This window comes from Hemitrygon akajei, chromosome 2 (genome assembly GCF_048418815.1).
Source record: "Hemitrygon akajei chromosome 2, sHemAka1.3, whole genome shotgun sequence".
NCBI classification, from domain to species: domain Eukaryota; kingdom Metazoa; phylum Chordata; class Chondrichthyes; order Myliobatiformes; family Dasyatidae; genus Hemitrygon; species Hemitrygon akajei.
Genome location: NC_133125.1, coordinates 178,636,596 through 178,659,351, shown reverse-complemented (window position 1 = coordinate 178,659,351; position 22,756 = coordinate 178,636,596). Strand labels below are relative to the sequence as shown.

The window sequence follows — 22,756 nt, the reverse complement described above, 5'->3', positions numbered from 1 at the left end:
AAGTTCCTGGGTGTCAAGATCTCTGAGGATCTAACCTGGTCCCAACATGTCGATGCAGTTATAAAGAAGCCAAGACAGTGGCGATACTTCATTAGGAGTTTAAATAGATTTGGTATGTGAACAAATACACTGAAAAACTTCTATAGAAGTACCATGGAGAACATTCTGACAGGCTGTGTCACTGTCTGGTATGGAGGGGCTACTGCACAGGACCGAAAGAAGCTGCAAAGGGTTGTAAATTTAGTCAGCTCCATCTTGGTTACCAGTCTACAAGGTAGCCAGGACATCTTCAGGCTGCGGTGTCTCAGAAAGGCAGCGTCCATTATTAAGGACCCCCAGCACCCAGGCCATGCCCTTTTCTCACTGTTACCATCAGGTAGGAGGTACAGAAGCCTGAAGGCACACACTCAGCAATTCAGGAACAGATTCTACCCCTCTGCCATCCGACTCTTAAAAGGACATTGAACTCTTGGACACTACCTCACTTTATTTTTAATATACAGTCGGCCCTCCTTTTCCGCAGGTTCTGCATGCGCGGATTCAACCAACCGCTGATCGGGAAAACCCGGAAGTTCACTCTCCAGCACTCATTGTTTGAGCGTTGTTCACCTCGCGTCTCATTTGGTCGTGACTTTGTTTCTGTGAAAAAATGGCTCCTAAAAAGCAATTAAGTGGTCAAAGCAATTCCTCAAAGGCTAAGAGGGAGCGTAAAGTGCTATCTCTCGCCGAGAGAGTAGAAATCTCAGATCTTTTGAAAAGTGGCATGTCGCTTGCGGAAGTGGCCGTAAGAATGAATCGAACATTCACACCATAAAGCAGAAAGAAGCTGAAATTCATGGAAGTGTTAGTTCTGCCCCGACAACGGCAAAAATGGCCTCTCTGGTTCGTGACTGAGAAAGCATTAAGTGTGTGGCTAGAGGACATGTCACAGAAGCATATCCCCGTTGATAGCAAAATTATACGTGAAAAAGCACTTAGTCTCTATGAGCACTACTCTGACGGGGTTGAGGAGAGTGAGAGTAAGGGATGCTGGCTAACTCTGTAAAGCGCTACAGCCTCAAGAACTTAAAGATCACGGGAGAATCGGGATTGGCTGGTGCCGAGGCAGCATCAGCGTTCCCAGAAGAGCTCAAGAAACTCTTGTCATTATTCCCTAAACAATCCAGTATAACAACTATTTACATAGTGTTTACATTGTATTATGTATTATAAGTAATCTAGAGATGATTTAAAGTGTACCGGAGGATGTGCGTAGGTTATATGTAAATACTACGCCTTTTTATATAAGCATCCGCGTTTTGGTATCCGCGGGGGGTAACAGAACCAAACCCCCGTGGATAAGGAGAGCTGACTGTATAGTATTTCTGTGTTTGCATGAATTTAATCCATTCAATATACGTTTACTGTATAAAGTATACTGAATAAGATTGACTTATTTATTATTATTTATCTTCTTCTATTTTATGTATTGCATTGAACTGCTGCTGCTAAGTTAACAAATTTCATGTCACATGTCGGTGATAATAAACCTGATTCTGATTTTTGTTTTCAACAACACCTTCCAGTGAATTAATGCAAGGGAACACCACCTTCTCCCTCTTCCCCCTCAAGTTATAAACCATTCAAAGTTCAAAATATTGACATTCCTTCCTCATGGCCTAACTTTTGCAAGTCCTGGCTAAGTTCACTTTGAGAATAACTGAACCACACAGACTATAGTTATCCAAGAACAGTACCAGTAGCTACTGGTGTTTGTAGTGTAAATGTTCTCTGCTGATTCACAGACAAATTACCAAATGAAGTCTGTCACCGAGAGACAGGAATCAGGAAAAGGGCCGATGTCCCCAGGTTTGGTCAGGGAGTTGTGTATTAAAGAAGAGTTTAATGGATCAGGGAGGGATAGAGAGCTTTATTGGGGGTAAATTGAAGATAAGGAACAAGACAGCTCAAAGCACAAAGTGATGACGATCAGGTTGTCTCAGGTGGACAGGAGGAAAGGGATGCAGAAATACAGAAATTTGTAGACTGAGAGAGACGGGGAGTGAAATGTAAAGTCAGAGGGGTCTGAAAGAACAGATCAGCATTTTAATATTGAGCCATTGTCTGAGGGAGAACCATGTGGGTCAGTAAACTGGGTACATTACCATCACCAGGGAAGAGGTACTGAGCACATTGTCAGAGCTTCCATCTGCCAAGCCCCAGGTCAAGATGGTCTTCATCCTGGGGTCTAAAAGAACAAACTAGAGTTGTAATTTATGATCGGTATTAATTTTCTTAAGTTCTCTTGATTGGGAGAAGGTTCCATTAGATTTGAAATCCATTTGACACTCCTCAGCCCTCTTCCCTAAATGGTCAAAAATCCCCCTGAAATCCACAATAGCTGCCCTCACTATCAACGACAACACCTAATTTTGTGTAATACGCAAACTTATTGATCAAGCCTTGTGTTTTTGCATCCAAATCACTGATAAAAATATCAAATAACTAGAGTCCCTACACTGATACCTGCATCACACCACGAGTCACCAGCTTCTACAATGGAAAACAATTTTCTACTTCGGAACCAATTTTGAATCCTCCTGGAAGCCCCTGGATTCATGTCAGGATCATGTCAAAATAGATAACATTCATTGTCCTATCTACCCTTTTGGTTACCTCTTCAAAAACAATTTATCAACTATGACTTCCTGTACATAAAGCTATGATGTCTCCTCCTAATCAGATTCTGTCTAATGAAATCCTGGTGGATCCTATTGCTCAGAATTCCCTCCAGTAACTTCCCCACCACTGATGTCAGGCTGACCAGGCTGTAGTTCCCTGACTTGTCCTTGCTGCCCCTCTTAAACAACAGACCAACATCCAGCATCATCATGAGAACAACAGAGGTTCCAGTGGGAGGCTCACCATCCCCCTGTCAGGGTAAACGGACAGGGAATATCTGTGGCTTTACCAGCATCACCCACATTCTCAGAACCAGTGTGGAGGAAGTGTTGCACATTGAGAGATCTCCACTTTTGGATGAGACATTAAGCCAGAGTCCCATCTGCCTTCTTTGGGAAGGTGTAAATGATCCTTTAGTGTTGTTTCCAAATGGGCAAAGGATTTCTCCCCAGTATCGGAAAAATAATTCTGTTAACCAACATCACAAAGCCATCTTTTATGTAACTGTTTGTTTCTTCCCCCAAGCCATCAGACTCCTCAATAACCGAAGCCTGGACTGACACCTTGCCCTACTGTCCTGTTTATTATTTATTGTAATGCCAGTACTGTTTTTTGTGTACTTTATGCAGCCCAGTGTAGGTCTGTAGTCTAGTATAGCTTTCTCTGTTTTTTTATTACATAGTTCAGTCTAGTTTTTTGTACTGTGTCTTGTAACACCATGGTCCTGAAAAATGTTGTCTCATTTTTACAATGCACTGTACCAGCAGTTATGGTCGAAATGACAATAAAAGTTGACTTGACTTGACAAAGCCAGCTTTTACATGACTGTTTGTTCAGCCTTACTCCGTACAAACTGAGTCTCATTCCCTCCAACTGTGACTGCACTTAAAGTACTTCACTGTCTGGACCAGAGACTGGTAAAAGATGCTGTGAGATTACAGGTTCTGTTTCTCACGTGGAGAAGTTCACTCTGCCCCCGCTCACAGGAGTTGGCTGAATTTTTCAGTTCCTGTGTGACGTCATTGAAACGATATGAAGAATGTAAAGAGCTGTCAGACACACTCCTGTTCCTGGCACGATGCAACATCAGACCCTGATATCTGAAATAAAGTAGCTGGTGACAATAAGTCTGATGTGCAGGTGTCAGTCAGCTGTCTGGGCATCAACCTGCCCTTCACAAGGAGACTTTCTCTCCTCAAATGTGCCCCTGACCAGATTGTGGATATCAGCCTGAGCTCCTCTGGCTAAATGAGTGGGAGAACTTTTGTGACAAAATGTGGAATCGAGTCAGAGGTTGAGAGTTTCAGTGACTTTCCAGTGAAATTGTGGGGTAACTCCATTACCAATTGTTGTGGAAGTTGGGAAAATCAAACCCTGGATCATGTGGGTCAGTGTAGTGCACTCCCAGAGGAGTGGCCATTGCTACACCAGAAGGAGCAGCTGGTGCAGAATATTGGCAGGAGGTGACCTGGAAAGATTGGACTGGAGACCTCTGAGGACAACTGATCAGGGTCGTGAATTGTCTGTTCCAGGTTTCCCACCGTACAGGACATGCAGTCGATAAGACTGGGCAGAGGTTGGCACATGCCTGTCCCTGCAGGATGAAAGTGGAACAGTTTGGTTATTTGCAACATTGTGCAGCTGTTGTGGTCATTTCTCTGGTGAATTGTTACATGTTTTCTTATTTGAATTTATTTTCACTTGCAGGTGATTCCATCAAGGATGCTTTAATTAAAGCCTTGCGGTTCATTGGCCTGATGTTGCCATTGGTGAATGTTATGATTCTGTTTTACTTGATCTACAAGAAGAAGTTTTATGGTATGTGACTTTACCTTCGTCTATGAGCTCCAGTTACCTCTCCAAGTAATTTGTGACTAATTTTAACAAAGACATTAATGAAATGAAAAACTTGAAAAATCACCCCCCTCCCCACACAGAACCCCCCCCCCCCACAACACACTGTGACCTGTGGGATGAAACTGCATCATTTTTCACCCAGTTGTGAAGTGTTGGTCACAGTGATACCATCTCTTACCTGACTCCAGAGGGATCTTTAGAAGAAGTTGGGTTGAGAGGAAGCTATCTCAGCTGTCTGGTGTTTGACACGTGGTGTTGTTCAACTTCAAAATGAAATCAGCTGAGGAATGAGGGACAGAATCCCCTTTATCCCAGTGATGGTGAGGTGTTTGCATGATAGGTATCCCTCTGACCCTCGATAGAATTCAGTGTTGGGAGGCCTCTCACCGATCTTTCCTGGTATTTGCAATAGTTTTGTTTTCAACAGCATCTTCCAGATAGTCAGCACAAGGGAACACATTCCCCCTCTTCCTCTCCAAGTTGTAAACTATTCAGGGTTCAAAATATTGACATTCCTTCCTCATGGCCTAATTCAAGCAAGTCCTGGCTAGGTTCACTTTGAGATCTACTTCACCGTAGAGGCTAAAGTTGTCCAAGAATAGAATCAATGTTTGTACAGTAAACACCCCCGGCTGTTTCACAGGCAAATGACCAAATGAAGTCTGTCACCAAGCCAAGTAAAGCAAGATGAGGGCAGATGACCCCAGGCTCGGTCAGACAGTGGGGTATCAAAGAAAAGCTTGAAGGATTAAGGAAAGGTAGTGAGCTTTAGTGGGGTAAATTCAGAGATAAGGAACAATTTGCTGAAAGCACAAAGATCAAGCTTGCTGAGAAGGAGGGGATTAGAACAGAAATATAAAGGTTTATACACTGCAGAGAGGAAGGGGGAAGCAAGTTGTAAAGTCAAAGAGGTTTCTGAAAGTATTGATGAGCATTGAGCTGTAATCTGAGTGAGAACCAGTGTCGGGCAACAAATCTGAGAAAATGACAATCACCAGGGAAGAAATACTGAGTCAGTTGTTGGAGCTGCCATCTGACAAGTTGGATATCCAGATGGACTTCATCCTGGGGTCTAAAAGAGGCAGCTAATGACATACTTCATGCAGCAATTTAAATGTTCTCCCTGTTCTGAAAAGTTGCCATTAAATTGGACAACAGCAAACGTGATTGCTTTATACAAAGATGCCAAGAAACGGCAGGAGAGTATGGGTGAGGGTTATGTGTGGATGTGAAACTTGGCAAGGAGATGGGGTAGAATATAGAGACAGATGAATCTGGAGACAGATACAATTTTCAGTACTGGAGTGATGTGTAACATTTCGAAGGGTTGATCCTGTGGGCAGATTGAAGGAGCAGAGACAGATGTATGATCTCGATCACAACCATCATGGCATCCTGATAAGTTGCTGCAAAAGTTAAAGGATGGAACTAAGGGATTATTTTTACATTCAGGATAATCTTTCAACACGTCTACATAAAATGTTCCAGCATGTGGACTGTTCAGCCTGCACCCTCGTGGAGTTCAGTTTTCAATTTGAACCAGAACACTGTCCGATGCCATTGAACAACTGGAAACAGTGATGTTGTGATTCTCTGCATCAGAACAGGCTGTAGTGTCAGACATGGAACTCAGTCACTGGCAAAATGTTTAATTACAGTCCTCCAGGTCACTGGGATAATTCAGCAGAACTGATTTACAGTGGCCTGATATCCCATCCACTGGATGTACACACGGACAAACTACAGAGTACCTGTCATTTCCACATGTGATGCCTGTGGGTCAGTAAGTTATCAAATGTAGTGTTTCCAGAGGGAACCAGAAGATGCTTTTGGTCCCCCCCTGGTCTCTCCACTTGTTGCCAGTGTGTGAGAGCTCTCTGAACCTCCTTCAGTCCAATGCTTGAATGTCTGGTCCAGTTCTGAGCTGGTTGATTGCCTCATGTTCGGACACTGAATATCACAATGAACCTGACCAAGCCCGGGTTCATCTCTGTTCACTGCAGCACTTCATTGATGCAAGTTTTGAATAAGTTGTGTCGATTGTAACTCAGGGGGATTACTACCATCAGGGAGGAGGCACAGGAGCCTGAAGACACACATTCAATGATTTAGGAACAGCTTCTTCCCCTCTGTCATCAGATTTCTGAACGGTCTGTGAACCCATGAAGATGATCTCACTATTTTTGCTCTCTCTTTCACAACTATACATCTCAGTGTAATTTATAGTCCGTTTTATTTATTGCTCTGTACTGTTGCCACAAAACGACAAATTTCATGATGTATATCAGTAATGATTAACCTGAGTCTGAATTCTGATTCTGAGAATTTCAAATGGTTTTAATTTCTTTCTTTTAGGTGGGACATTCTTCCAAACTATCTTTAACCTGGTATTCTTACTTGGCATTTCTGTCAGCAATTCAATTCCAGGTAAGTGCTTGAACATAATTCTGTATTTACATGAAATGATGTACTTGGTACTGAGCAGAGGGATAGAATGAAGTGTCTCTGTCAGAACATTGTGAGCTGCTTCATCTGGACCACAAACACATACAGTCCTTGGCCCCACAGCTGAGGACTGGGCAACTTGCTGGAGGTTTAAAATATCTGAATGTCCATTTTAGTTTAAATCTCCGTTCAGAACATCTGGCCGCACAATATTTCAGACAGGCAATGATCTACTACCTGTAGTCTGTATAGAGTCCATGAAGTTGATGCCATTTTGCCTTGCTTGTATAGCCTCTGTGTCTGTCTGCTGAGTAAATACAGATGTAAAATATGCATTTAAGATCTCCTCGATCACTTTTGGCTCCACACATGTATTACCATTCTGATCTTCCAGAGGGCCAATTTTGTCACTTGAAATCCTTTTGCTCTGAACATATCTGTAGAGACCCTCAGGATTCTCCTTCCCCTTGTCTGCTAAAGCAACCTCAAGCCTTCTTTTCACCCTCCTGATTTCTTTCTTAACTCTTCTCTCATTTCTTATACTCCATCAGCCCTCATTTGTTCTTACCTGCCTGTACCTGCAATGTACCTCTTTCTTTTTCTTAAACAAGGCCTCAATATCTCTTGAGAACCAAAGTTCCCCACACCTGTTATCTTTACCTTTTATTCAGACAGGCTTTGTATTCTCAAAACATTATTTTTGAAGACCTCCCACTTACCAAGTGCACATTTGCCAGAAAAAATCCTGTCCGAATCCACACTTACTAGATCTTCTCCTACACCATCAAAACGGGCCTTTTTCCAATTTAGAAACTTAACCTGCAGACCAAACCTATCTTTCTGCATATTTTCTTCAAAACTAATGACATTGTGATCACAAGATGCAAAGTGTTCTCCTACACACACTTCTGTCACCTTTCCTATCTCATTCCCTAACAGCAGATCAAGTATCACACACTCTCTCGTTGGGACTTCTAATACTGATTAAGAAAATTTCCTGAACACATCTGACAAACCCTATCCAGTATGGTCCTTTGACACTATGGGAGTTCAAGTCAATATATTGAAAGCTAAAATCAGCAACTATAACAACCTTATATTTCTTGCAACACTCTGCGATCTCTCCATAAATTTGTTCCTCTAAACCCCACAGATTTTCGTATAATCTGTAATGTCTCCCATTAACGTGTTCACACTTTTCTTATTCCTCAGTTGCACCATAATGCCTCACTAGATGAGTTCTCCAGTCTGGCCTGGCTGAACACTGCCAGAATATTATCCTTGAATAGTAAAATATCCCCTCCTCCTTTAATCCCTCCTGCTCTGTTGTGTCTAAAACAACGGAACCCCAGAATATTGAGCTGCCAGTCCTGTCCCTCCTGCAACCAAGTCTCCCTAATGGCTACAATACCATATTCCCAGGTGTTGATCCATGCTGTGAGCTCATCTGCCTTTCCTGTGATACTTCTTACATTGAAGTATACACAGTTCAGGACATCAGTCGCTCCATGCTCAACCGTCCGATTCCCGTCTGTCTGCACAACCTCTCCAATATCTGTTCTGACACTCTGGTTCCCATCCAGATGCAACTCCAGTTTAACAACTCCTCCTCAGCCCTGTGCAGCACTCGAAAACTTTCCCACTCGGATATTAGTCTCCCTCCAGTTCAGGTGCAAACTGTGACTTCTGTACGGATCTCATTTTCCCTGGAAGAGAGCCCAATGGTCCAAGAATCTGATACCCTCCCCCCTACACCAACTCCCTAGCCAAGTGTTAAACTGTATAAACTTCCTATTTCTGGCCTCACTCACACGTGGCCTGAGTAGCAATCCTGAGATCACAACCTGGAAGTTCTGCTTCAACTTAGCACCGAACTCCTGAACTCATTTTGCAGAACCTTTTCACTCTTCCTACCTACACGGACCACGACTTCTGTTTCACCTTCCACAGATGCTACACAAACTGCTGTGTGTTTCCAACATTTTAATTTTTTCATTAAACACGGAGCTGATAGATTCTAAGTAGTAAATATTGTTACGTACCCGTAATGAGTTAAAAGAACCAGCAGAAATGGAACACACCTGGAGTCTGGTTTTGCTAGAAACAAAACACTGTTTATTAGTATCTACATAGTGTGTAGGCCTCCGTTAGTCTCGATAGACCATGGATTTACACCTTGGAAAGTTTCCAGGGCGCAAGCCTGGGCAAGGTTTTTTTATGGAAGACCGGCAGTTGCCCAAGCTGCAAGTCTCCCCTCTCCACACCACCGATGTTGTCCAAGGGAAGGGCATTAGGACCCATACAGCTTGGCACCGGTGTCATCGCAGAGCAATGTGTGGTTAAGTGCCTTGCTCAAGGACGGACACGCAGCCTCAGCCAAGGCTCGAAATAGTGGCTTTCAGATAACTAGACGAACTCCATAACCACTTGGCCACACACCAACACTATCTGCCTAGCATAGTATTACAAAACCAGACAAATCAAACAGGTTAGCAAAGTTTATGCATATATAAGTGTGGAAATATAAACCCCAAACTTCTTTAAGCTTAGGTGGTAAGAGTTACAGTCTTATGATGGTGTATAAGGAAAGTTCAGTTCAATGCATGAGATTACTGTTGTTGGTAAGAGAGAGAGATTTGTAATCCAAAGGTGAATGTTGTGAGAAGGTGATTACGTCGAGATTCTCCGACAGCAATACAAAATAACAATAGCAGTAGGTTTTATCTCCAAAGTTGTTCCACTCCACACACGAAGTATCACCGACAGTGACTTTCAACACAAGTGGTACCACACCTGAATTCAGACACGGGACATCTCAAAGTGGTGGCCACAGGATACTCAAACAGAATCCACGTGTGGATTATCACCAACAGTAGCTTATCACAAACGGGACCATCTTCAAGGGAACCACCACCCAGGCAAGGGTCGACACACTGGTAGATTCCACAGGGTCACCCCAAACACACAACGTGAAAGCCACTTATCCAGTTCCACGACATACGAAATAACTCCAACAGTGATTTGCCACAGGGGTGCCTTTCTTCAGTGAAATACCACACCCAGACAAAGGGTAAATAAACACGTGGTACTCACAAAGGTTTTCCCCTCACCAGAGAACCCACTCCTGTAGATTAACTAAGTGACAATCACACTTCCATAGCTGAATGGAAACAAACTCACCCTTAGGGGCTACTTAGAGAGAGAGTCCAAACAGCAATGTCTTTGTCACTAGGCTTCTTCTGTTCCAAACCTTCTTCTCCACTCTTCTCTTCCTGCAAACTTGTTCTAGTTGCAGAAAACTTGTGAGAGTCATATATCAAATACTCAGGATCAATCTTAACTCACCCCTTTTGGGCCACTGAAAGTTTAAATCAGCGACCGACTCACTGGTGTCTTTCATTGACCGAATCCATCTTGACTCTAACTGTGTGTGTCTGTGTGTCTCTGTGTCTATAAGAGGAATCACCTGACCTCGCTTATTCAAAACAAGCTGCCACTTGTATGAACAATCACTGCTCACCATAGCAACCCAGCATTTCTGCAGTCAGTAGAAATCCAAAAAAAAACAAAAGTTAGTTTCAATTCTTTTGGCGTTTTAAAGTGACGGACCACAGAAAAAAAAAGAACCCTTAGGGGTACATAACAATATCTAAAAGCACCAGTGATCCAGTACCCACGGGAGAGCAGAGTTTCTAATTATTGATTAATGTAATGTAATAAACGGATACTGAAATTCTTCAAAACTGGAGGAAAAGCAAGTTCCAATGAGGAAATTCGGACTGTACAATAGGATATCGATAGATAGATATCCACACAGATAGATATAATGATAGATATCCTATCATTACAAACTCATTCGTAAGGCCAGTGATGTTGTGGGGGTGGAACTGGACTCTGACGGTGGTGTCTGAAAAGAGGATGCTGTCCAAGTTGCATGCCATCTTGGACAATGACTCCCATCCACTCCATAATGTACTGGTTAGGCACAGGAGTACATTCAGCCAGAGACACATTCCACTGAGATGTAACACTGAGCGTCATAGGAAGTCATTCCTACCTGTGGCCATCAAACTTTACAACTCCTCCCTCGGAGTGTCAGACACCCTGAGCCAATAGGCTGGTCCTGGACTTATTTCCACTTGGCATAATTGACCTATTATTATTAAATTATTTATGGTTTTATATTGCTATATTTCTGCACTATTCTTGGTTGGTGCGACTGTAATGAAACCCCATTTCCCTCGGGATCAATAAAGTATGTCTGTCTGTCTGTCTGTCTGTCTGTCAATGAGTGGGTGATAACTCAGCACATGGAGTTTAATACAGGAAAGTGTGAGGTAGGGCCCTTGAGTAAGAGGAATCAGACTGTTATGTCAATGGAGAGGAATTGTAAATGAGTGAATTGCAGAGGGATCAAGATGTTCTTGTAAAGGAATCACAAAAGATCTGGTGCAGCAAGTAATTAGGAACGGGGTGACGTATAAGGATTTGGAGTTTAGAAATGGGGATGTATTGTTACAGTTGTGCAGAGTGTTGGGGAGTCCACTTGATCTATGCAGATCCCCTTGTTTAAACACAATTGCACTGACACTGCAGGCAGTCCAAAAGTGATCCATATGAGTAATTCCTGGGATGAGTGGCTTTTCCCACCACAAGCAGTTGGGAGGTATTTAAAGAGATGAATGAATATTTGAAAGATTGGGGAATTTGGGATTGTGTGGGACTGGGACAGAAGAGGAGATGGATAAATATTTGAAAGATTGGAGAATTCGGGATTGTGTGGGACTGGGACAGAAGAGGAGATGGATAAATATTTGAAAGATTGGGGAATTCAGGATTGTGTGGGACTGGGACAGAAGAGGAGATGGGGCCTGAGGCAGATCAGCTCCAATTGTATTGAATGGTGGGGCCGGTTTAAGGAGCTGAGTGACCGACTCCCCTCTTATTTTCTTGTGTTTGTTATCTTCTTGCAAAACACAATGGATTGTGGTCCTTAACACAAGAGATTCTGCAGATGCTGGAAATCCAGAGAAACACACACAAAATGTTGGAGGAACTCAGGAGGTCTGACAACACCTATGGAAATGAATAAAGAGTTGATGTTTCGGGCTACCCTTCATCAGGACCAGAAAGAAGGGGGAAAGAGCCAGAATAGGAATGTGGGGGGAGGGGGAAGAGTACAAGGTGAAAGGTGAAGCCATGTGGAGGGGGAGGTAGGTGGGTGGGGGAGGAGTGAAGTGAGAAGCTGGGAGGTAATAGGTGCAAAAGGCAAATGGCTGACAAATGAATCCAATCGGACAGGAGAGTGGTCGATGAGAGGAAGGGATGGAGGAGGGGCAGGGGCTTCTGATAGTGAACTCATCAAAATTTGGCCGTCTCAACACCAGAAGGAGCACCCAGTGCAGAATATTGACAGCAGGTAACAGGGAAATACTGACTGAGGAAGAGAGAGTGAGTCAGTCTATTCTTGGCCGGTGTAACAAATCAGTGGCTTGTTCACCCAGCACAGCCGGTAGAGTCAGTCGGTGCAGACCAGAAGTCAAGGTTGACAAGACTGGGCAGTGATGAGCACATCTCTTCCCTGCAGGAGATAAGGGGAACAAATTGGTTGTGGCAACAATTGGCAGCTCTCCTGCTCATTTTTCTGGTGTATTGTTGCATGTTTGCTGATTTGAATGTATTTGTAATTGCAGGTTTTTACAGCGAGGACACTGTCACATTTGCTGCGTCAATCACAATGGTGGTGTTGCTTGTAGTGGCTTTTATTTCATTTGTGATTCTTTGGTGGACAGGTAAGTGTTAATGTCTACATTTGGGTTTAAACTTCAGGCATCTCTCCAAGGAAATTGAGGTTAATTTTAAAAGAAAAATCACCCCCCACCACCTCTCTGGGTCCCTGAGACATGAGGGATGAAATTCCCCTGTATTTTTGCCCAGTTGTGGAGTGGTGTTTCACTGTGACACCACTGCTGGAACGATTCCAGAGTCACCTCTGACCTGGCGTCAGAGATGGTACTTGAGGGTAAAATGTCTCAACCATTGTGTTACACACATTATGCTATCAGAGCTGGTGATGGGAGATGTGAAAGGGTGAGGAACAATACCTGAGGAGAGGGAACTATTAGCAATGGCATTAACATTGGAACCAGGAGAGGAGGTTGGTGATGAACAGGATCTAACACAGGGGTGTCAAATTCATTTTAGGTCACGGGCCGGATTGAGCAAAATGCAGCTTCATGCGGGCCGGATCAGTCGGACGCGTGCGAACGCAGCTTTTGTTGCCTCCGTTTTTTCAGCCTGCTCTCATGTGTCTCAGTCTCTGCTATAACTACAAAGTGTTTCACTTTACAAATTCCGTTTCTTATGAAGAAGACTGCCAAGCAAGACTGCTGAATAAACACTAAAAACCCTGAAAACCTGGTACCTGAATAAACTCAGCATTAGCCATATCATACGCCATAGGCGCTTTGATTACTGGGGCCAGCTTTAATAGTAATTAGATATTATCTCGCGGGCCAAAGATAATTCCACCGCGGGCCTTGAGTTTGACATATATGATCTAACAGAAGGAGGGTTGAGCATGAAAAAGAAATGGATAGAATCCAGACTCAATGCAATTTCAACACCAGGGCATCGAGGGACATTTGGGAGGGTTGGTCCAGTGGGCAAAGGGAAGTAGGGAAACTACAGGGGCAGATGAATAGTCTGAATCCCAGCCATTCCTGGGTTCAGTGCACATTGTTAGAATATTTCAGCATGGTGAATTGTGGAAACAGTGGTGAATTAAGGGTTCTCTTTGCGTTTCTGCATACTCTTTGAATAAACAATTGGTGAAGGAGAGCAGCACCTGATGATGCTGAATAGGGTGCAGCCAGATCTGACGATGGACGTTTAAAGCCATTTTTCACTGAGGACACACCCACACTTGCATCTCTCATTTGAGGGAGTGCAGATGGAGGCTCCACCACAGCAGACACTCAGATGAGGGATTAATGTAGGTTTTCACAAATAAAATGAAGTGAGACGTTTAAAGTTTAATGAAACCCATAACACATTTTATTGAACTCCCAAACCAACACACAAAAACGTGCTAAAACTCTTTACATAATAATGTCATCTCGTCAGACCAGCCTCTTAAAGTGAAACCCCAACTCAATGTGGATGGTTCTGAATTATGTACATTTCTGCCAATCACGTTACCCTACACAGGACCCTCTGGGATTAACTAAAACCAGCATTGTGAGCCTGTCTGAAGCTCGAATCAGCAGCCCGGCTCGGGTCCTGTGCTCGTCCAGAGGTGATGGCAGGGGCATGGCAGTGGAATACTCCAAATCTCGGTGGGCTGGTTTAAGGTGATCTTCTGAAGTATGTTCAGGTTTATCCCTCTTACCAATGATGAAAGTCTTTTCCCTCCATTCCAAAACGCAGAATGGGCCATCGTAAGGGGGCCTAAGGGGATGTTGGTGTGCAACGTGGTGGACAAAAACAAACGAGGTGGAATGTAAAGGCACTTGGGAATCCTTGTGCAGAACACCCTAAAGTTTATCTTGCAGGTTGAGTTAGTGGTGAGGAAGACAAATGCAATGTTAACATTCATTTCAAGAGGACTAGAATATAAGAGCAGGGATGTGATGCTGAGGCTTTATAAGGCACTGGTGAGGCCTCACCTTGAGTATTGTGAACAGTTTTGGGTTCCTCCTCTAAGAAAAGATGTGCTGGCATTTGAGAGGGTTTAGAGGAGGATCACAGGGAGGATTCCGGGAATGAAAGGGTTATCCTATGAGGAACGTTTGATGTCTCTGGGCCTGTAATCACTGGAATTTAGAAGGATTTTGAATTTTGAAAGGCCTAGACAGAGTAGATGTGGAAAGGATGTTTCCCATGTTGGGGAAGTGTAGAATAAGTGGGCACAACCCCAGGATAGAAGGGCATCCATTTGAAACAGAGATGCTGAGAAATTTCTTTGGCCAGAAGATGGTGAATTTGTTAACACAGGCAGCTGTGGGGGCCAGGTCACTGGTCGTATTTGAGGTGGAAATTGATAGATTGTTGATTGCCCAAGGCATTAAAGGTTACGGGGAGAAGGTCAGGGAGTGGGACTGAGGAGGGGTAAAAAAGAATTAGCCATGATTGAATGGCAGAGCAGACTCAATGGGCCAAATAGCCTAATTCTTCTCCTATGTCTTATGGTCTTGTAGCCTTCTAAACAACAATTACTGAACCCATCAGTCTGAATGAATTAAAAATCTAGGTGAAGGAAAAGTGTCCCTTGGATCTTATGGTGTACAATCCCTCAGATATGTATCACTGGTTACCGATGGACTTCCTGGACAACCACTATCCTTATCCATGTTAAATGTCCCAGCATTTGGACAGTTTAGTCTGCACTCACATTGAGTTCAGTTTTTTCTTGGACCAGAACACTGTTTGAAGCCTTGAGCATCTGGGTGTGGTGATGGTTCAGTCCTCAACAACAGAACAGGCTTCACAGTGGAACTTCAGTGCTGTAGCTGGGGCTGGGTATTGTCACCACAGGCAGGACCACATCAACTGAAACCTTCACCATCTCTAGAATAATACAAAGCTGATTTGCAGTGGATTGTTACCTCATCTGCTGGATATGTACACAGGGAGACTGCAGGGTATCTGCCAATTCTGCATGTGCAGACCCTCGATAATAGATTACAGAAGTTATGAAATATGTGTTTGTTTGTGTTTATCTGTTGTTTCCAGGATTCTCTGCTTGCTGCCAGTGTGAGAGAGATCCCTGGACTTTCTTCAGTCCGGTGTTTGGATTTCTGCTCCATTTCTGAACTGGTTGGGTTTCTCTGTGTTTAAGAAGCCTGACTGACTCAGGGTCCATCTTCATTACCAAGAACACATTGTAACTTGATGCTTATGTGAAATAATTTGTGTAGATCTGTTACTATGGCTTTCAAACTGATTAATTTTCATTTATCCAAAGACGATGATACATTTCAAAGATGGATGTCTGTCTATAATGTTGGTTTTCTCATTGTCGTCATCATTGCTACAATTTCCTGGATGGCGTTTAAAGGTATGTGCTGAAATATTATTCTGTATTTTCATGTAAATGATGAACTCTTTTCTCTGGAGTTTGGTTGGAATGATGTGAGTATCTCAGTCAGGATGTTGTGAACTGCTTTACCAGGACCACCAGCACCTGAAGTCCTCAGTCCCACAGCTGAAGTCCTCTCCCACAAGGGGATCTGCTGGAGGTTTAGACTTTAATGGCATTTCACTGATGCTCATGGAACTGAAGGCAAAATGTTGACCTGAGCAGACAGTTGCCTCAATGGGACAAGGCAGAGTGTGGGGATAATTTGCAGGAGATTACGTGGCCCATGTTGGGAGAATGTGACTAATGGTGTCCTGCAAGGATCTGTGTTTGGATTACAACTTGTCTCAGATTGACGGACGGGTGACAGAATGCTTGACCACATTTCCCAATGAAGCAAATCTGGTTCATTTCTCGAGGATAAAAGGCAGCAGCAGGTGACGATTTAGTGACCAGTCGCCAATCGATGTTTGGGATTGATTAGCGAGAGCAAGTTAAAGGAAGGCAGGGACAAGCACAGTGTCCATCGTCAAGAGTGGTGATCTTGAGACTTTAGTTCTTCGAGGCTTTAGCTCTTCAAAGAGAGGCTTCACTCAGAGAAAGCAATGAAAACACAATTTTAAGTTTTTTTCCCCTTCTCTTCTTTCTATATGCCCAGTTAGAACAGCAGAGATGTCAGGCAGGATAGTGAAATGCTCCCCTTGTGTGATGTGGGAAGGCAGGGAGACCTCCAGTGTCTCTGTGACTACAACTGGGAGAAGTGCATCCAGCTGCAGCTTCTAACAAACAGTGTTAAGGAATTGGAGCTGGAACTGGATGAATTCCAGATCTTTTTTGATGCTGAGGGGGAGATAGAGCAGACATATCAAGTGGTAGTTACACCCAAGATACAGGTCACAGGAAACTGGGTGAAAGTCAGGAAGAGGAAAGAGGTTAAGGAACCAGTGGAGAGTAACCCTGTGGCCATCCCCTTCAACAACAGGTGTATCAATTTGGTGAGACCAATACAGAAGGGACGATTTACCCCTGAACTGGAGAGGGAAGGTTTGTTAATGCTTCATGGTGGGATTTAAACTGGAGTTGCAGGGAGATGGGAACCAGAGTGCCAGAACAGTCAGTGGAGAGGTTGTGGAGGCAGATGTTGGTAAGACCGCAGATGAAGATAGAAAGCTTGAGCACAGTGCGACTGGTGTCCTGAGCTGCATATGTTTCAATGCAAAATGTATTGCAGGAAAGGCAGTTAACAGTGGTGACTAGTGGTGTTCCGGGGATCTGTGTTGGGACCGATTCTTTTCACGTTATATGTCAATAATTTGGATGATGGAATTGATGACTTTGTTGCAAAGTTTGTAGACAATATGATGATAGATTGGCAGGTTGTTTTAAGGAAGTAGAGAGACTACAGGACAGTGAGATTAGGAGAATGGAAAAGAAATGACAGATGGAATACAGTGTCGGGAACTGTATCGTCATGCTCTTTGCTGGAAGAAGGGAAAGGATTGACTATTTTCTAAATGGAGAGAAAATACAAAACAATGAGGTGCAGTGGGGCTTGAGAGTCCTTGTGCAGGATTCCCTAAAGGTTAATTTGCAGGTGGAGTCTGTGATGAGGAAGACAAATGCAATGTTAGCATCCATTTCAGGAGGACAAGAATAGAAAAACAAGGATGTAATGTTGAAACTTTGTGAAGCACTGATGAGTATTGTGAGCAGGTTTGGGCCCGTTATCTTAGAAAGGATGTGCTGAAACTGGAGAGGATTCAAAGGAGATTCACAAAAATGATTCCAGGATTGAATAGCTTGTCATATGAAGAACGTTTGATGGCTCCAGGTCTGTATTCACTGGAATTCAGAAGAATGAGGAGTGACCTCATTGAAACCTATCGAATGGTGAAAGGCATTGATGTAGTGGATGTGGAGAGGATGTTTCCTATAGTGGGAGAGTTGAAGTCCAGAGGACACAGCCTCAGAATAGAGCGGAGTTCTTTCAGAATGGAGATGAGGAGGAATTGTTCAGACAGAGAGTGGTGAATCTGTGGAATTCTTTGCCACATGCAGCTGTGGAGGCCAAGTCTTTGTGTATGGCATATTTAAGGAAGAAGTTCATAGACTCTTGATTGGTCAGAGCATGAAGGGATACAGGGAGAAAGCAGAGATTGGGGCTGAGAGGAAAATCGGATCAGCCATGATGAAATGGCAGAGCAGACTCGATGGGCCAAATACTTAATTCTGCCCCTATATCTTATGGTCTGAATAAAAGTCACGGGGAGATAGAGAGTCCTGCTGCTGCTTGAGGGCATCTGGACTGGGAAACGTGGGGCAGGAAATTTTATTGCAGAACATTGGTTTGTTCGTGTTTTCCAACTGGGAATCCCTTTTCCTGGAGTGAAAAAGGAGTAACACACACTGTACAAATGTAACCGGGCACTGTGGGTGCTGGTCACCCTCATTGCCCCATCATTTCCATGTCGGGGGCACGTGATGCCATTCCCTGTGCAACACTCCCCTCTAGTGGAGCTGCTGGGTAACTGCATCATGTGTTTTTGGCCTTCCCTATAACAAGACCTTCATCCCTCAGGGCTCCCGAACACCCTGACAACAACCATTTGTTGTGGTCGTGGTACATATTGGGACCAATGATATAGGTAGGAAAAGGGAGGAGGTCCTGAAATCGGACTACAGGGAGTTAGGAAGGAAGCTGAGAAGCAGGACCTCAAAGGTAGTGATCTCGCGATTACTGCCTGAGTTATGTGATAGTGAGTATAGGAATAGAATCAGGTGGAGGATAAATGCGTGGCTGAGGGATTGGAGCAGGGGACAGGGATTCAGACTTCTGGATCATTGGGACCTCTTTTGGGGCAGGTGTGACCTGTACAAAAAGGACGGGTTGCTCTTGAATCCGAGGGGAACCAATGGTCAGCTTTGCTAAGGCTGTTGTGGAGAGTTTAGACTAGAACTGCTGGGGGGTGGGAACCAAACTGAAGAGACGGAGGAAGAGCTGGTTGGCTCACATATAGAGAAAGCTTGTAGACAGTGCGAGAGGGAGGATAGGCAGGCGATAGAGAGGGGATGCGCTCAGACTGATGATTTGAGATGTGTCTATTTTAACGCAAGGAGTATTATGAACAAAGAAGATGAGCTTAGAGCGTAGATAAGTACTTGGAGATCTAATGTTGTGGCCATTACAGAGTCGTGGATGACTCAGGGGCAAGAATGGCTACTTGGAGTGCCAAGCTATAGATGTTTTAGAAAAGACAGGGAGGCAAAAGAGGTGGGGGAGTGGCACTGCTGATCAGAGATAGGGTCACGGCTGTAGAAAAGGAGGAAGTCATGGAGGGGTTGTCTGCAGAGTCTCTATGGGTGGAAGTTAGGAATTGGAAGCAACACACACAAAATGCTGGTGGAACACAGCAGGCCAGGCAGCATCTATAGGGAGAAGCACTGTCGACGTTTCAGGCCGAGACCCTTCGTCAGGATTAACTGAAAGAAAAGATAGTAAGAGATTCTCTTACTCAGAAAATGACTTGGCGGCGAGGAAGTCCACCCCTCCTACAAATGACCAGGTGCTGTGTCTCACCGTGCCCGATGTGAGAAGAACCCTGTGCAGGGTCAACCCACGGAAGGCTGCTGGACCAGACAACATTCCTGGTAGAGTGCTCAGAGGATGTGCAGACCAGCTAGCAGATGTTCTCACTGACATCTTCAATATCTCCCTGAGCAGCGCCACCATTCCAACGTGCTTCAAGGCCGCTACCATCGGCTCCATGCCGAGTGTTCAGTGTCCTGTCTCAATGACTACCGTCCCGTTGCACTCACATCCATCATCATGAAGTGTTTCGAGAGGCTCGTCATGAGGCATATCAAGACCCTGCTGCCCCCTTCACTGGACCCCCTGCGGTTTGTGTACCATCCCAACCGCTCAATAGATGACGCCATTGCCATCACCCTCCACCTGGCCCTAACCCACCTGGACAAAAAAGACACTTACGTTCGAATGCTGTTCATAGACTTCAGTTCAGCATTCAACACAATCATCCCTCAGAAACTGATTGGAAAGCTGAGCCTCCTGGGCCTGAACACCTCCCTCTGCAACTGGATCCTAGACTTCCTGACTGGGAGACCTCAGTCAGTCCGGATCGGGAGCAGCATCTCCAACACCATCACACTGAGCACGGGGGCCCCCTAGGGCTGTGTGCTCAGTCCACTGCTGTTCACTCTGCTGACCCATGACTGTGCTGCAACACACAGCTCAAACCATATCATCAAGTTCACCGATGACACGACCGTGGTGGGTCTCATCAGCAAGAACGACGAGTCAGCTTACAGAGAGGAGGTGCAGCGGCTAACGGACTGGTGCAGAGCCAACAACCTGTCTCTTAATGTGAACAAAACAAACGAGATGGTTATTGATTTCAGGAGGGCACGGAGCGACCACTCCCCGCTGAACATCGACGGCTCCTTGGTGGAGATCATTAAGAGCACCAGATTTCTTGGTGTTCACCTGGCGGAGAATCTCACCTGGTCCCTCAGCATCAGCTCCATAGCAAAGAAAGCCCAGCAGTTTCTCTACTTTCTGTGAAGGCTGAGGAAAGTCCATCTCCCACCCCCCATCCTCATCACATTCTACAGGGGTTGTATTGAGAGCATCCTGAGCAGCTGCATCACTGCCTGGTTTGGAAATTGCACCATCTCGGATCGCAAGACCCTGCAGCGGATAGTGAGGTCAGCTGAGAAGATCATCGGGGTCTCTCTTCCCACCATTATGTATATTTACACTACATGCTGCATCTGCAAAGCAAACAGCATTATGAAGGACCCCACGCACCCCTCATACAAACTCTTCTCCCTCCTGCCGTCTGGGAAAAGGCACCGAAGCATTCGAGCTCTCACGACCAGACTATGTAACAGTTTCTTCCCCCAAGCTATCAGACTCCTCAATACCCAGAGCCTGGACTGACACCTTGCTGCCCTATTGTCCTGTTTATTATTTATTGTAATGCCTGCACTATTTTGTGCACTTTATGCAGTCCTGGGTAGGTCTGTAGTCTAGTGTAGTTTTTTTTCTGTGTTGTTTTTTACGTAGTTCAGTCTAGTTTTTGTACTGTTTCATGTAGCACCATGGTCCTGAAAAACGTTGTCTCATTTTTACAATGTACTGTACCAGCAGTTATGGTCAAAATGACAATAAAAGTGACTTGACTTGATCAAGTTGGATAAGTCACCAGGACCGGACAAGATATACCCCAGACTGCTGTGGGAGGCGAGGGAGGAGATTGCTGAGCCTCTGGCAATGATCTTTGCATCATCAGTGAGAGGTTCCCGAGGATTGGAGGGCTGCAGATGTTGTTCCCTTATTCAAGAAAGGGAGTAGAGATAGCCCAGGAAATTATAGACCAGTGAGTCTTACTTCAGTGGTTGGTGAGTTGATAGAAAAGATCCTGAGAGGCAGGATTTATGAACATTTGGAGAGGCATAATATGATTAGGAATAGTCAGCATGGCTTTGTCAAAGGCAGGTCGTGCCTTATGAGCCTGATTGAATTTTTTGAGGATGTGACTAAACACATTGATGAGGATAGAGCAGTATATGTAGTGTATATGGATTTCAGCAAGGCATTTGATAAGGTACCCCATGCAAGGCTTATTGAGAAAGTAAGGAGGCACGGGATCCAAGGGGATGTTGCTTTGCCCACAGAGGGTAAAGCATGATTGTAAATGGGGCATATTCTGCATGGAGGTCAGTGACCATGTGGTGTGCCTGAGGGATCTGTTCTGGGACCTTTACTCTTCATGATTGTTATCAATGACCTGACTGAGGAAGTAGAGGGATGGGTTAGTAAATATGCTGATGACACAAAGGTTGGGGGTGTTGTGGATAGTGTGGAGAACTGTCAGATGTGGTTCATTTTGGTAGAATATAGTATTAACGTTAAGACTCTTGGCAGTGTGGAGGATCAGAGGGATTGTGGTTTCCGAGTCCATAGGACACTCAAAGCTGCTATGCAGGTTGACTCTGTGGTGAAGAAGGCATACAGTGCATTGGCCTTCATCAATCATGGGCTTGAGTTTAGGAGCCGAGAGGTAATGTTACGGCTATTTAGGACTGGTCAGACCCCAGCTGGAGTACTGTGCTCAGTTCTGGTTGCCTCACTGCAGGAAGGATGTGGAAACCATAGCAGAGTGCAGAGGAGATTTACAAGGATGTTGCCTGGATTGGGGAGCATGCCTTATGAAAATAGGTTGAGTGAACTAGGCCTTTTCTCCTTGTAGCGACGGAGGATGAGAGGTGACCTGCTGGAGGTGTATAAGATGGTGAGAGGCATTGATAGTCAGAGGCTTTTTCCCAGGGCTGAAATGGCTAGCACGAGAAGACATAGTTTTAAGGTGCTTGGAAGTAGGTACAGAGGAGATGTCAGGGGTAAGTTTTTTACACAGAGACTGGTCAGTGCGTGGAATGGGCTGATGACGACGGTGGTGTTGGCATTCCCTGTACAACACTCCCCTCTAGTGGGACCACAGGGTAACTGCATCATGTGTTTCTGGCCACCCCTGTAATTATTGGATTCACTACGGCAGCTCTGAACTGGGACACCTGCAGCTATTAGTTACTGACCTTCATCCCTCAGGGCTCCCGAACACCCCGACAACAACCATTTACTCTGCTGGTGCTGATTTTCTTTCCCCCTCCCTCCATTCCTTCCCGTGACTCTGCTGA

At 44.6% G+C, this 22,756-nt stretch overlaps 1 protein-coding gene across 1 annotated transcript in view; it reads left to right on the top strand.

Annotated features, from left to right (window-relative positions):
* The window catches only part of LOC140721476 (uncharacterized), an 80,462-nt gene that overhangs the window by 42,495 nt on the left and 15,211 nt on the right, over nucleotides 1–22,756 (top strand). Inside the window, exons 9-13 of the mRNA XM_073036302.1 lie at nucleotides 1,785–1,848; nucleotides 4,369–4,479; nucleotides 6,874–6,945; nucleotides 12,657–12,755; nucleotides 15,929–16,021. Of these exons, the coding sequence (XP_072892403.1) occupies nucleotides 1,785–1,848; nucleotides 4,369–4,479; nucleotides 6,874–6,945; nucleotides 12,657–12,755; nucleotides 15,929–16,021 (439 nt within the window). The remainder of the gene's footprint in view (nucleotides 1–1,784; nucleotides 1,849–4,368; nucleotides 4,480–6,873; nucleotides 6,946–12,656; nucleotides 12,756–15,928; nucleotides 16,022–22,756) is intronic.